We start from the raw sequence: 15,520 nt of genomic DNA, 5'->3' as shown, positions 1-15,520 counted from the left end.
TGCATGTTGGTGGGGGCCATGATGGGTGTGTAGGGCTGGTCGTTCTTGACGATCATCCCATGAGTAGCAGTGCTGGAGCCACTCCTGTCAGTGGTTGTAATGTGGACCACTCTTCCTGTAGGAATTGATCGGCAGCCTTCTAAATGTCTTTGTGTTGATCAAGTGCAATTGGGATAAACCTATTTGATATTCTTATGAACTAGTCTGCATCTCATTAGTAGAGGCGATCATGGGGTGATGCAGACGTTCTTCACTCCCAGTAGGTCTGAAACTATCTCAATTCCCCCCCTGGAAAGGAGGCAAGTGGATTGTCTTCACAGTGTTAAGTAATCAATGAGTCTGAAACATCATCTTCAATTTCGATGGATCTGAGCTTGCTGCAGTTAAAGCAACATTTTCCACAACAGGATATCTCGAGATTTTGTTGATGGACATCAGTGCATACTAGCTTGTGGCCAAGCACTCAAAATTAAAACTGATGCACTACCCAAGGTTTTGAACTCTGCTCTATGCACTTAACAGGGGGCCAGGTTGTTCGGGGGACCAATGGCTTGACACAGGATGCAGTCTTGCAACTGTTATATAGCCTGTCTTTTTGAGGAGGATGAGATAGTACATGTCTACTATCTCCTATCGCAGGGCCATTTGGGGGCCAAGTACCAGAGGGCTACAATGGTCACAAAATGCCAAGGCATGTGCAAAAGGGGCTGCTGGACCAGCCTTGGTGGTGATGGTTGATGGGCACTTTCTCCTCTCATTTGAGCACATTCTGTGACTAAGGGAAGCCTCTGACGTGATGTGGGAATTTGGTGCTCAGCACAATAATTGCTCCTGAGCCAACTCTGTAACATCTGACTTGTCAGTGCACTGGAGTCTTAATGTCCTTAATAATGCTGCAACTACAATGGGCTTTGTTACGAGTCTGGCAGTAGCCGTGCTGGTAAAACTGGCAGGCTGGCCGCCGGACTCGTGATTTTTCCAGCGCCTGGCTTCCCGGAATTGCCAGGGTATTCCAACCCCGGCGTTCCGGGAAGTCAGGCACTGGGAAAATGGTAATCCCCGTTCCCATATGAGTTCCATAGGACTCAATGGGAATGAGGATGATGGTAGCACCAGCACCATTCATAACGGTGCCGGTACTACCGTGAAAGTCTGCGAGCGGGTGCCGTTCCAACTGCCAAGTCAGAGCCGGCAGTTGGGAGGGCATCTGGCTTGCAAACTTGTACTCTGGCGGTCCAGTAACAACGGTGCCGGTAACCCTACCGGCATCGTTGTTACCGGATCGGCAGGGTCGTAATGACCCCCATGACTTCACATCATGCCAGTTTAAATGCATATGTGCTCGGCCATCCCATTGACAAGCCATCGGCTCCAGCTGAGTTAATCCACCACATCTTCCACACAAACTGAAAAGTCATGCTTATGATTCCACAACACTGCTCTTATTATGTCGAGGGATTACGATCGATCAGATGGATTGGGTGCATGTGCTATGGTGGAGAGGGGTGGAGGGAAATCTTTATCGGACAAAAGAATGCAAAGAAAGGCACCATTTTGAAAACAAACATGTGAGCTGCAGCCTGTGCACAGCATCGGAAAAACGCATGCGCACGGAAATTTGCAATATTTGCACCTCACCTAAAAAAATAATGTATGTTCATCGTTAATTGACAAGGCACATAAAGGAATTGTTGTGTAACGTAGAAGAACCCAGTACACATTTATTAAAATGGAAAAACAGTCCAATTTGCGATGAAAAGCCCAGCCTTTCATTAAAGGTCTCAAAGCGAATCTGAGCCTGCATTCTTCTGCTGTTTGTTATTGTTTATGAGGGTTAAAACTGTGCATTGTAAAAACGTCTTTGATAGGACTCTGATAATGGACTAAAATGCTGTAATGTTTTTCTTTTGAAATTACAATTGCAACACAGAGAATAATGGACTTTTCAAAGTTGCATTGGGGAAATAGCAGATTTTGGGAAAATAAATCAAAGAGAAATTTTCCTGAGTCCCCCCCCACCCCCGCCTCCACCCAACAAGCTGCAGGACATGAGATTTGCTTTCCCATGAAAGAAATGAAGCTAAAGGCTTTGAAAACTTATCCATAAAACCTTAATACTGTGCCTGGAGTTGCTTCACAAGATTGAGGCCTCTACTCGATAGTCCACCTGGCAGTGGTGCTCCGTGGGAGGATCCCATGGGGAGGGAGAACCCCATTGAGAATGGTGACCAGCTTGGGAGAACACAATATCCCTTTGCCCCTTCCACCTTTCCCTCAAAACCCATCTGTCTCCACATTACCTGATACCCCCCCCCTATTGTTGTAATACATCCCAGGAAATTACTACTGGGACAAAGAAGAGGACATGAGTAAGGATGATTATTCACACGAACAACGATAAATGCTCTGGCCTTTCAGCGACCCGATTGGTCCACTACCATTCAAAGGCAGAGAGGGATGCAAAGGATGGCGTCTTCGTTCTTGGTCTGATGCTGGCCGCCAGAGGCTCCAGGTATGTGGAGAGCAGCCAGAGGGAGAAGCAGACCGCATTCAAGAGAGATCTGCACTCACAGATGGCTCACAACATGGGAAGCAGGCCGGAGTGAAGGGATTCTGCTTGCCGGTGACTCGAGGGGCAGGAGTGCACAGGAACCAATGCCGAACAGCAGAAGAAGCACACAGAAGGCCGATGAGTATGCCAGAGACCCTGGTGATCCACCAAAGCTCTTGGGTTACCCTTGAACAGCCGTGGGATGGCCCAGACCCTATAGGTAACAGGGTGGCTCATCCCGGGGTTGGGGAGTCCCAGAGAGGGCAAGAAGCTTGAAGCAAGGCATATGAAGAGCCAAAGTAGCAAATTAATCACATTAAAGGGGTCTGGGAACCACAGTGGAAGTATGAACACTGAACAATGACAGAAACAAACTTTGCATATTCCAGCAGCACACACAGAACTTGGCTGGGGCATATAAATAAGAGGGACTGTGAGAACGAGCAAGTGAAGGGGGCCTGGACCCATGCTGGTGAAACGTTCCCCAACTAGTAACCAAGAGGATTATAAACTTTAAGAATACAAGAGTTTCACAGACCTTGGCAGGAGCGTGAACGAAGGCTGGGACTTGGAGAAAGAGAGCTAGGAAGCTAATCAAGTTAAGTGGCTCTGTGACCCCACGGGGGACAAATACCCCAAACCATAACATCAAGGAACACAGAGCAAGCATATACCTGGGACACTCAGAGACGTTGGCAAGAGTAAACCAAGGCTGTGGGTGAATGAGAAAGTCGAATACCCTACTTGGCAGGAGAGTAGATCGAGAAAGCGGTACTGAGAAAAGGGTTGCGAACCCTGAAGACGGCTTGGAAAAGGTGTCCAGGCCAACCATCCTTTTCACAAGACCTGAGCATCAAGGCCTACCGGAAAGACAAGGTTGATCACTACTTTCTACACTTCTATGGAACTTATATGAACACTATAAAGACAGGGAATCAACCCTTTGAGTCTTGTTGAACTTTTTGCTTACTTTCTAATGAACTTTGAAAAGACTCTGGGGGGGAAAAGGGAATCAAACCCTTTTTGTTTACATGTTTCCCAACCTTGTTAAAACATTTGCCTTGGCTTACAAGGAAGTCTAAAAAGACCTTGGGGAAAGTGAATCAACCCCTGGAGTCTTGTGGAACTTTTGCTTAGTTTCTACACCACTTCTCCCTCCCCTGTTACCACCTTTGGCCCTCTATCAGGATTGGTAGACTTCAGGTTTACAAACACCCTTCCCATTCAGATGCCTCTCTTCTCCTCTGCCCTCTACTCTGGTCTGGTCCGGCCTACTTCCCACTCCTTTTCAGTTGTGTGTTCATTTCATGGTGTGTGGATGTTGTTCAGTCATTTTCATTCTGTTCGGAGCTGAAGAGCCAGGTTTTTAGAAGTTTTCTGAATTTTAGATGATCCTTCATAGTTCATATTTCTCTGGGGAGAGACTTTCAAAGTTTTACGGCTAAGCAAGACAATGCTGATCCACCAAGTTTTGTCCTCATGTATCATTTATGTTCCACGTGGATGTCATCGCTGGATCTAAGTTTTCTTGTCGGCTGGTAGATAGTGATTTTATTTTGTATGAATTCCGCTCTTTAGCCGTAGATTGCTCTGTGTGTTATGCACGTTGTTTTGAAGGAGATTTGTTTTTTTGACTGGGAGCCAATGAAGGATCCTTAGCGCTGGTGTGATATGGTGCCTTTGTGGGAGTTTGAGGAGAAATTTGGCAGCTGTGTTCTGTATTCATCGCAGTTTCCTCAGTAAGTAGACCGGCATTCCAAGGTATACGCTGTTGGCGTAGTCTATCCTGGACATGATGAGGGAGATAATGGCAAGTGTTTTGTGCGTGAAGGAGAGGATTGGTAGAATCTTTTTGATCATGTGTAGATGGAAGAAACATTTCCAATTCATGGAATTTGCTTACAGTTCTAGGATTAACTCATCCATTAGGATTCCAAGGTTTTTCACACCTTCGGATGGTGTGGGTGGTGTTCCCAGTTCTGTGGGTCATGGGATTACTGGTTGTTTCCTTGGTTGTCGGGTGTAATTATGATTTCCGTCTTGTCCGGGTTGATTTTGAGGTTCTTAGTGTTCATCCATTAGTAGAGTCCACAGAAGCCTGCAGAAGCCTCCAGTGTGCCAGTACAGTCCTGAATTTGTTGGCAGGTACTGTGGAGGACATAGAGCCTGCCTATGGTTTTGCTTTTTAGATTTTTGGGGGGTGGGGTACCTTGATTATTTCTCTTTTTTCTTATCGCCTGCAGCAGCTTTTTAGTTACAATAGACTTTAGAAGGTGGATTTTATATAATGGGACCAGAGGTATATGCACTTTGAATTCTAAGACAACTAGTCTATAAAGTTACATTTTCAGGAACAGCCTTTATTTTGTATTTATTTATTTCATTGTATAAGCTGTTTTATAAAGAGCTATAATTACTGCCTTCAGCTACTTCTAAGCACTGCACATAACCAATGTGACATAATGTGAACAAAAATGAAAGGGTGAGGAGAATAGATGGGCAATCAAATTCAGAGCAGAGGAAAGGATAAGTACACGTGGGTTGAGTATATGTGCACAGGTAACAGAATACTGGAGTGAAGAGTGATTAAAGGGAGAAGGTAGGTTACTTAGTTAGCAAAAGTGGAATATAGGAGAAAGAGCAGCAAGGCAGATGGAAAAGAGCCCAACAGTCAGATTCAGTAGCTGGGTTGGCTTTAGTCATTCGTCACATTATCAAGTCACGTATGAGTCAAATGTGAAGAGGAGCAGCTGCATACCTCTGCCGGAGACTCCGCCCCCTTCTTCCCATATGTTGGAGGCATGAAACAGTGCTATGTTTGACACCGGCCATTGTGCCAATACTGCAGCATATGTTCGAAAGAAGATACTTGTTGAGACAACCCTACCAAATGTAACTCCAAAGTGATGACAACCTAAGGGAGGACCTCCCTGAAGGAATATGAGAAGGAACAAAGAAAAAGAAGTTAGTGACGCCATAAAAAGTATGCACGACGACCCGAGATACTGACTTAAGAGAATGTATAGATCCTAAAGAAACTAATGACGATGTAAAGTAACAAGTGAACTTTTAAATACGAAAAAGAAGATTACACATCCACGAAGTGTTGCAGAAAATCAACCGTTCAATAGATGTACAGACGCCGAAACGCAAGGTAGAATAAGTAATCATAGAAGCTAGCTATACGGAATGAATAGAACGCAGGAGAAGCAGCCATTATCATGAATTTTGTAAGTCAGGAGCCATGATGCAGGAAAGGAAAACTGTTGCAGCAAGAATCAGAATCATGGAGCTATATGGCAAGGTTGTCTGGCCTGGAGTCAATATTGAAGCAGCCAAGGGGCCTCATTCCGAGATTGGAGGCAGCCATGGCGCTTATAGCGCCAATGCTGCCTCCAATAACGGTACTGAGTCTGCCCTCATTCAATGGGGACTTACCGGTCTAGCGGACCTTTGTGGGACCGGTAAATCCCCATTGAAAATACCATTCCCCATTCCCATTTCAGCCCCCACGGGGCTCAATGGGAATCGGGAAGGTGCAAATAACGGTACCGCAATTTGCGGTACCGTTATTTGCTCCCTGGACCCTTTGCGGCCCCCACTAAGGCTGCCGGGTAAAACCAGGTGGCCCTAGTGGGACCCGCAAAGGGACCTCAGAATAGGGCGCAAAGGGATTACCGGCACCGGTGTCCTTACCGGTGCCGGTAATCCCTTTGCGCCAGCCTCGGAATGAGGCCCCAGGTAAGCAATCTATTCTGGAAATGAGCAAACGTGCAGAGGATGAATCATCCCTTGTTAAGGTGCAACGAAAGAACACCTAGAGTGCCAAGTTTAATCCCTTTAGAGCATTTAAAACCTGCAGAATGGACCAAGCCGTGGTCTCCCGTCACGTGAGCCAAGGATGAAAATAGAGTTCAAATTGGAGTCCTAGGCACGATAATGAGTGCCCTCACTCCCGTGCATTCTCAAAGAGGAGGATACTTTGCAAGGCTAAGGACAAAAACAATCTTCATGGCAGAAGGCATGGGCGATGAGAGATGCTGGGATAATTGGGTGGGGAGGTAGTGTCATGCCCCATCTCCTTGCACCTAGGCCTGGGCTTACGTGTTGCTAAATGAACCGAATATTCCAGACATGGCACAAGCGTGCCAACCAATTATATTATTCCATATAATGAAGGACCTTATAGTTTTAAGACCAATGAGAAACTATGTATCTAATGTTTCTGAAGATTACATGTTTTAGAGGTAGGCATATGTTGTCCACCTGGTAGTGGACAACCAATCACAATCCTAGTTCCTAAAGAAAGTATACTTAGATGTTCTTAGCCAATCCCGACCCTTGATAGGTTTTTCATTATTGCCATGTAATATGAAGTCACCTCTGACGTATTTTTGGTATAAAAGCTATTGTTTGTGTAAAGATCGCTGAGAGACTGAGCATATGGCCGTTGATGTTCGTTGTAAACTCGCTATTTTAGATAATTGTTAATAAAACAGTACCATCTTCCTGAGTTGGTTCCGTTATTTGGACTCTTAATTATTTTGTATGATCCCATCCATTACATATGCATGTTCCTAAATAAGCTCAAATGGTTCTTTGAAAGTTTGGACATCAGCACATTTCTGAAGGTAAGACAGTTTGCTCTCTCAGGGTTAGACATAATGGGTTCTATGTGGTTTTATCGAAATACATAATTGCGTGGTAATTTACTTTGCAGTAATTTACTTCGCTTTTTACTTTTAGTGGAATGCAGGGTCCTCTCCAATTCCCCCCACCACTGCCCATTACCAATCATAAAGACCCCCCAGACCTCTACATATACCTATCAATTTTACCCAATCAAGTAAATGACCACATAATTAATTACCACAGATGTGACAAGGCTATACACCAAGCCTTGTGAAGAGGGAAGAGGAGCCCCTCTGAGCCAGTGGTGAGAGGATTAGCGGGGAACCATTCTGAGACAGTGTTACCATTGAGTTGACGGTGGTAGCAAAAGGGCCCTGATTCCATTATCTTCTACCATGCCCTTTGAACAAACCACTCGGTAGTCTCTCTTATTTTTGCAGATCTGCAGTAATGCAAGAGGGTCAGCCCAACCAAGACAAGAGAAACAAAGCAGCAGGGAAACCAACAGCACCTGCAGAAACCCTCCAGCGCTATCAAGCATGCCACACACCTTGGCGAGACTGCGCAAATACGTTCCGAGAACAGGCTGAGAGCCACAGATGGAAGCCTCTGATACATGCATCAATTGCAGAGGTGGTATGGTCCAGCCACGAAACACAGGAAGGGGATCGGGCACACAATCATCCACTAATCCACCAGGAACAATTAAAAGGACCTAAGACACCAGAAAGGAGACAAGTTGCCAGAACACAAACTTTTACCATGACCCACAGAACCAGGTGTCAGGCTTGAGCCTATTTCAAAGCTTCCCATGCACATACACATCACAGGGTTGGGGGAGTAGCCAAGATTGACTAAGACAAGAGAAGCACAATCCCTAAAATAGGAGGGATATTTAAAGGCGGAACAGAAAGAAGCAGGTATGAGTGTACTGGGTGAGGTCAGAGGTGGTGGAGGAGGCGCGACCAAGAGACCAGCAGGAGAAAGAAACGAGCAGCGGCTAGTGGAGGGGGTTGTTGGAGCATTTGTGGTATTGGTTGAGGAGTAAGAGGGATTCTGCAATTTGAGTGTGTGTGTTTGTGTGATGAGGGAGTAGCAGAAAATAGTGTATGGAGTGAATGTGAAGTGAAAGCTATTTAGTGAAATGAGGGTGTTCGTGTAGTGGGAGGAGGACTGTAGTAGTAGGTGAAGAATTGTAGTGGGGGAGTAGTGTAGTAATGGAAGGAGTGGAAGTAGTGCAGTTGGTGGGGTAATAGTGTGGGAGGAAGAATAATAGAAGAGTGGGAGGAGCCATAGGGTGGGAGGAGAAGCAGTATTGTGAAAGGAGGAGGAGTAGTAGTTGTGGGGGAAAGAGGAGTAGACTGGGGAAGGGGGTAACATCTAAGGGTGGAGGCAGGAGAGAGGAGGAGTGAAACACTGAAGGGAGAGAGGATGGGAGGGTGGAGTTCGGAGAGAGGCAGAGAAGAAGGGTAAGGTGAGAGTGGACGCGATTGAGCTTAGTCAAATCCAACAGAGATAGTGAAAGGCTCAATTGCCCATGGATAGTGTAGGGAGAGTGAGGGAGCCAGTGAGCCTGCACCTAGGGTATGCTCATTAGACTAAAATGGACCTTGGGCAGTAACGGTTACCAGAGTTACAGACACCTGGGTTAAGGAGGAGTTCTCACAGCAGACGAGAGGGAAACTTGTAATAAAAACTGTAGAACTGCCATTGAGTCTCGTAGTGTCGACTGTGCCAACTCGGACACAGAGCACATGATTTAGATGAAATCACAGTGCGCAGTTTTAGAGCACTCCAAAGTCTGGGACTGTGCTCTTCTCTTTTGAAGTCCTTTTGGGCAGATGATGCATTTTGGATGAATTTTCTGGCTGGAGTATAATGCAGGGGCAGTTTCAGTAGTTAGCTTGGGCCTTTGTTCCAAAGGCTGTGCACATGATACAAAAAAGGGGTTACTTTATCCTAGATGCCACTAAGAGCCAATGTAGGGATATTGGTGCACGTCTTATCTCTGGCATCTGTCAGTTAAGATTTTGGGGCGGCCAAGGTATATACTACGTTATTCCGATGTGCCATCCCCAAGGATCTTCCTTCTAAATAATGACTTGTTCATAGGAGAGGTGAGATTTTAGATAGCGTCTAGTCGAAAATTAATACTCTTGACCACTGAGTTAATGTGAAGGAAAGCTGTGCATCAGAAATTGCTCCCATTATTTTACCTTTTGGGTAAGAACCATCACCTGGCCCAGCGCAATAGCCCACTTTGAAGGTAGAATGGTTTTGGTTGTATAAGTGGATGGTTTTTGCGCAAAACCTTAATTGTATTTATCGACTCTTGTGACTGCCCTCTCACTTCCATGTTTCATACCTGTTCGAATCTATGCGATCACTGCGCCGCCAATAACTGCGCCAACGAAAATGACGATGCCAGTTACGGAACTGCACGGTGATCAAATAGATCACTTTACCCATGTCGCCCACCCCACATTCCCTCACCTGACCCCCCCACCCCAATTAACTTTATGGCGGCACACTTCTGTGTATGCCACCTTCCCCGCTATCCCTGCGGCGTTGGTTCCTCCGACTTACATGGGTCGGACCTGACGCTTACTTTCTTGTTCCCCGCTTACCACAATGGTAAGTGGGACACACCCCTGCAAAGGAGAGCGGGGGACACCCCCGAAACCCCTGCTCTGCTTGGGCGCAGTAATGGGAGTCAGTAAATGGAAATGCACCAAAGTCGCTGTGACTGAGTGGATGCAGCTACGAGGTCAAAATTTTGGTGCATTTCCGAAAGCTCCAAACTGTTGCCTTCTAGAGGCTGGAAGGAGCAAGAAAAAGGCAAAAATACAGACTCTTTTGTGTTTTCCTAATGTGGTACACTACCTTATTTAGGGCCTTAGCTATTTTCTGCTCAACAATCACAGTTCTATCCCCATTGTCCCTGCCAGGGGTGTAAGTACGGTTATTTATGGACGTGCGTTATTTAAAATTCTCAAGGTACCTCTTTATTTACTCTTCACATTTTGCACAAAACTTTTGTATACTTGACTAAGGATCTGCACTGTGGCCTTGAGCCTTTACGTTATAAATGTGTGGGTTGTAGGTCAAATGGTCGAATCTAAATGGTCGACAGGACAAATGGTCGACACCAAAAGGTCTACAGGTCAAATGATCGAATTATTATTATTATTTTTTTCACATTTTTTTTTGGGGGGGGGGGGCCCAACCCCCTTTTTTTTTGTTAAAAGCCACTTTTTTCCCTAAATGAAAACCTAAAAAAATATATATAACTAAAAAAAAAATTTGATCATTTGTCCTGTCGACCAAATTGTGTCGACCATTTGTCTGTCGACCATTTGACTAGACACCAAATGTGTGATGTTACTGGGTAAGGAATGGTGGGTGAGGGGCTTAAAACCAAAACATCAAAATATGCCCCATGAAGGGGGTTTGAAACATTACAGTTCAGTTGTGTTGGACATTCTTTCATTGGTTGAAACTGTTGTTACTCAACCTATTATTCCATAGTGTGCGATTGCATCTGATGCCGCATTTCTAAAGGAGGACCCTTGGAGTTAGCTGCCAAATCCACTTCAGGTGGAGGCACCATTTTATAGGCATTTTATGCCTAGGGCACATACTCTGCCCTACAAACATCACACGCCCTTAGCGCATACGTCTCGCAAAATAACGCAAGAATGCCATATGAGCGGTGCAACCTGTTCACTGCAACTTTGAACATCTTACAGCTTTCACACTGTCTCCAGATTCGGGGCGGGTTCATCACTTTTTCTGCAGGTTCCCCACCACACCTGTCTCATAGAATACACCATAATGGCAGGTATGCACTCATGATGCAGATTAGAGAACAAAGAATTGCACAGGTCACACCACATGCACTTCAACGCAAGCAAACACAACACAAAACAGCAAAGCGCAACCTTTAAAAGCCATGACTGAGAAGGCCATCCCTGACTGTATTGAAACAATGTAACTGTAATTGCCTTGTGCACGTCAGCCATTCAGCCTTTCACAGTTTGCAGAACTAATTTCAGGTGGCGGCCCTGGACATAAAGAACAAGATAGCCCTGCTCAAGAATGGCTTCAAGATGGAGTACAACAAGCTACTGATCGCCACCGGGAGCACGTAAGTAACTTAAGACAAGGGGTCTGCCGAGCCTATGCGCAGCCGGTTATGTGATAGTGGAATGTTCTACCATAGTACTAAGGGATGTCACACACAATATACACTGCAGTGATCCACTTGACTGGGTCATATATATGTGTATAGCCTGATCTTGATCTCCCGCTCATCAACCCTCCCCTCTGATCTCCTCGAGCGGAATTCCACAAGCTGATGCCCTATCTTCTCTGCTCTGTCACTGATTCTGTCCCCTCGAAATTGCCTCTTTCCCACACCGCTACTGCACTTCTATCTCTCATCTGGCTTTCACCCCTATGATCCCCCTTCTTCAAGCAGCCAACCCGGGCCACCTTCACCTCCTCCCAACAGCATCATATACCCCTTCCGTTCACCCTACACAGACCTGCGACATCTAGTCCTCCTTCTACCTAACCCGAACTGTGCATAGTCAGCGCAGCGTTCTAGGAACTCATTCATGCTGGATTCCTGCGCGGCACCAAATACACTGCTCGGAGGGAAGCCAGAGATATGACTCCTGATGGCTGCATGTTGAGTGCCAGCACTGCTCCGAAAAATGTGAAGGGGGGGGGGAAGGTTGATGCCCAGGAGCTGAGAGAATGTGCAGCAAGCTGAGGGAGATAAGGAGTGGCAATATGCCTCAGGGGTGCGCCATTGCTTTCCCCATGCAGGTTGAAAGGAAGCATAATGAAAACGAGAGAATTAAAAAGGCCAGAGGCGATGGACAGATTTGAAATAAAATAGGGTCATTTTCAGATTCTGGGATTCAGGATTGTGTCTACCTTGTTTATTTGGGATGTGCCATGTTACATATAAAACGATGAATAATTTGAACAGACCTTTTCAGATAACATTATTATTCATTGGAGATGGCTGCCCTTTTGGTCTGTGATTGACCTGCGTGGAAGGCCTGGAAGACACATCAGTGTAAAAATGACATCACTAGCTTGGCCAGGGAGGGCTATCAATGCCTGCACCATCGAGTGAAAGCAAGTCATAGACACTGTAAGAAAAGGTGAACTGCAATGTGCTTTGTGTGAGGAGCACTGTAGGGAGGCACATAGACCCATAGATCTACAGTGTCATGGGCACTGTGGGGTGAACCCCTATTCTATGCATGTGAAAAGGGCAACAGAGCGGACTGTGAATTTGTACATGTAAAGTGGGTGGTGTGATACAGTGTTATAGACATGTGACACATGCAAACCTGAAAAAACAGCTATTCAAATTAAGGGCGAGCGCCAGCGATGTGAAGATGTCCATGCCCAAGCAATGCTGGTTGCAGGCTGCGTACATCCATGGGAGAGTGTCCGTGTTTAAGCTGCCAAGCTGACCTTGTGGGTGTGAATTCCACTCCCCAAAGCTGCCTGCAGAGGCTTGTGGTATGAGGGCAGAGAAATGAAGACTTTTTTGGGAGGAGCACTGGCATCGGGGACTGCCTAAGGCAGCAACCACCGGCTCTCCAGATTTTCTTGTACAATGCCATTCATGATCCCTCAGAACTGACTATGACGGCTAGGGCTGATGGGGTTCCAGAAGTAACCTTGTGGAGACAGTCATGCTGGGAAGGCACCTTCTCATGCCTCAGAAACCCTGGTATGTTGGGGTGGCGGGAAGAGAAGGCTCCAGGCTTTGGGGCCTGGAACTAGGCGGCAGTACTACAAGACCCAGATGTTCCAGAGCACTGCAACGTGAAACCTCTGGTTGGTGTCTGAGCTGGGGTACTTTTGAGCACCTCACTTTTTATTTAATTCACAGAATGCGCGCTAGCACCAAAGGGCGGCACAGTACTGATAAGAAAAATAAAAACTCTGCTAATCGCCATGTATAAGCATCAGAAAAGAATAACAGCAACATACATTAAAAAGCACCAGTTGAAAAGACACGTAACCTAAAACCCCAACAACAAAAACTCTCTGGGAGAAAAATATAGAATCCCACTCAGCAACAATACCCTAACTGGGGGAAACGGCAACTGAAAAAAACCTGGCTTTAAAGACTTTCCAAATGAAAATAAGTTGTCACAGTGTAGATCTTTAAAGCAACAGGATCTAGGCTCGAAAGCCGGTGGTGAGGGTTGCATTCCCTTGGTCTAGCTCCAAAAGCTAGATGACATTACTTCAATCTTAAGATGTGTGCATCTGTCTATTAGACAAAATCAAAAAAGTAGCTCACAATTCATTCAAGATTTGAGAAGTCAAACATATTTTAATCAGCCAGTGTTTGAGGCAATAACCAGAATGTCAGTGCATTTCTGACGGAATAGTCCTTCATCAGGGCTAATTCTGGCAGAGTGCAAAAAAAAATCTCTACTTACGGTCTACTCATCACAGCAGTCAGCTGACCGCCTACAATGTTGGAGGAAATGGTATGCCTCTACTCGACCACCGTAATTCACGCTGCAAAAAATTGCTTCGAGGCGCGGGGAGCACAGGATTGCTAGCCAAGTGTAGATCTTTACCTCCATGGAAGTCCACAATGGAGGATCCAGGGGTAGGAAAGAGTTATGTAATATGTACTGTGGGATGTACCAAACATGAATGCCCTCATGAGTAGGGTGCATAAGATGTAGGAAGGCATGCACGCTGCTCTGCGGCCTTTATCTGCATGCACCATGCAGGGCCCCACTAAGGGTCTAGCTGGACCAGGCACCGTTTCCCCAGTTCATTTGAGAAGGAGTGGGGTTTACCAAGGGCTTTCAGGATGTTTGCCCCATCTACGCTGTCTTGCCCAGCCTCCACACTGTCTCCCAACACAGCTGCCCACAAATTAATCTCCCTCAAAAGAGAGTTCAAATTCAAATTGGCAGGCATGCCTGACAATGCGAAAGGAGGATTCTGTGCAGAGCCCCACTGTCATAGAATTGGCACAAGTGTTGCGGAAAGTCAGGAAACGCATCATCTCATGGACTGTCTTTGAATACACCCTAAGGTGTTTCACTTCGGTCAAAGATGACACTTTCAGAGCTGCACTTTATCTGCATATTGGTCAGTGTTTATGTTTGATTGAAATGTATATAGCATCCAGGGGTTTGTTTCTTGGTGCTTGGTCTTAGTGACTAGAACATGGAAACAGAGGAAGGACCCATCAACGAGCAGAGAAGAGCGATATCTTAAAGGTGTGTTGGAGGAGGAGACCAGATAGGTAATTGAAGAAGAAAGTTGTATTGCCGGATAAAATTAGGAACTGTCTTGAGAAGTGGGAAGCTGGAACTAAGGTCTCTGGGAAGACAATAAGACTGAAGTATAGATATGAAAAAAGGCAGTGCTGTGAAAGGTTTGGTAGGCTAAACAGAAGATCTTAAACCAAATCCGAGTTAATCGGTAGGCAAATTAAGAAAGAGCAAGATTTGGCAAATACCATTAAACAGCTGAGGACAGTAAAAGGCACTTGGTACAGTGCTCCATAAAACTAGACTTTAAGGTCGTGTATGCTCACTGAGTGAGGCAGTTGTTGATGAATAGGAAACAGTAGAATGGTGGAATTTTCCAGGAGTTGGAATAATGGCAGTGCCATTTTCTTGCTTTCACTTCTGGACATGAGTAGAGCAGTCAGCAATTCTCGAACAACGCCCAGTATCGTTCTATGCTTGCAGTGGCTGCTCCTCACTACGGGTGGGGAGCGTCACCCTTGCGCATGAGTGGCAGGAAGCACAGTCCAGGCATGTGCTTTATTTGCATGAGGGAATTTGCTGACCGCCTTTGAGCAGGGGTACGTCCCCATGCATTTTATTTTGTAATGTGGGGTCCTTTGGGCACTGCAACAAACGTACCGCAAAATAATGCGAGGCTGGCGAGACGTCCAAAGTCTGGTCCCGCTGGCCTCTCGTTATTGCGCTAACAGCGTACACGCGCTGACAGGCCCGAACAGTATACAGATCCCAAAGCCGCTCCCTAATGTAAAACTCTATTGGTTGTCAGGAGTGCATTGGAGAATTGCGCTTTTGGGGCTTATCATCAACAGGGAGTTGCTGCACTCGTCTTGCTGATGCAGACGCTAGGCCTGGCCGGGGTCATTGCTATGGCAATGGAATATGAAGCAAAATATGAAAGATAGCCCTTTATTGCAAAAGGGTGAAACTTTCCTGCACTCCTATAGGGTCGATGCCCACATGTATTCTTTCTCGCTCAAACTTTGACCAGTTCTTATAATCAATTGTTATTACATCAGGCACA

General features: G+C 45.9%; 1 protein-coding gene across 5 annotated transcripts in view; it reads left to right on the top strand.

Moving 5' to 3' along the window:
• Window positions 1–15,520, top strand: part of AIFM3 (AIF family member 3) — a 479,089-nt gene that overhangs the window by 281,729 nt on the left and 181,840 nt on the right. For all 5 annotated transcript variants that reach the window (XM_069619126.1, XM_069619124.1, XM_069619123.1 and 2 more), the window contains exon 12: window positions 11,239–11,330. In XM_069619126.1, the coding sequence (XP_069475227.1) occupies window positions 11,239–11,330 (92 nt within the window). The remainder of the gene's footprint in view (window positions 1–11,238; window positions 11,331–15,520) is intronic.

The sequence above is a fragment of the Ambystoma mexicanum genome, chromosome 10 (assembly GCF_040938575.1).
Source record: "Ambystoma mexicanum isolate Mex_15411 chromosome 10, UKY_AmexF1_1, whole genome shotgun sequence".
Classification (NCBI taxonomy): domain Eukaryota; kingdom Metazoa; phylum Chordata; class Amphibia; order Caudata; family Ambystomatidae; genus Ambystoma; species Ambystoma mexicanum.
The sequence above is the reverse complement of the archived record's forward strand: the minus strand, read 5'-3'. Positions and strand labels throughout refer to the sequence as shown.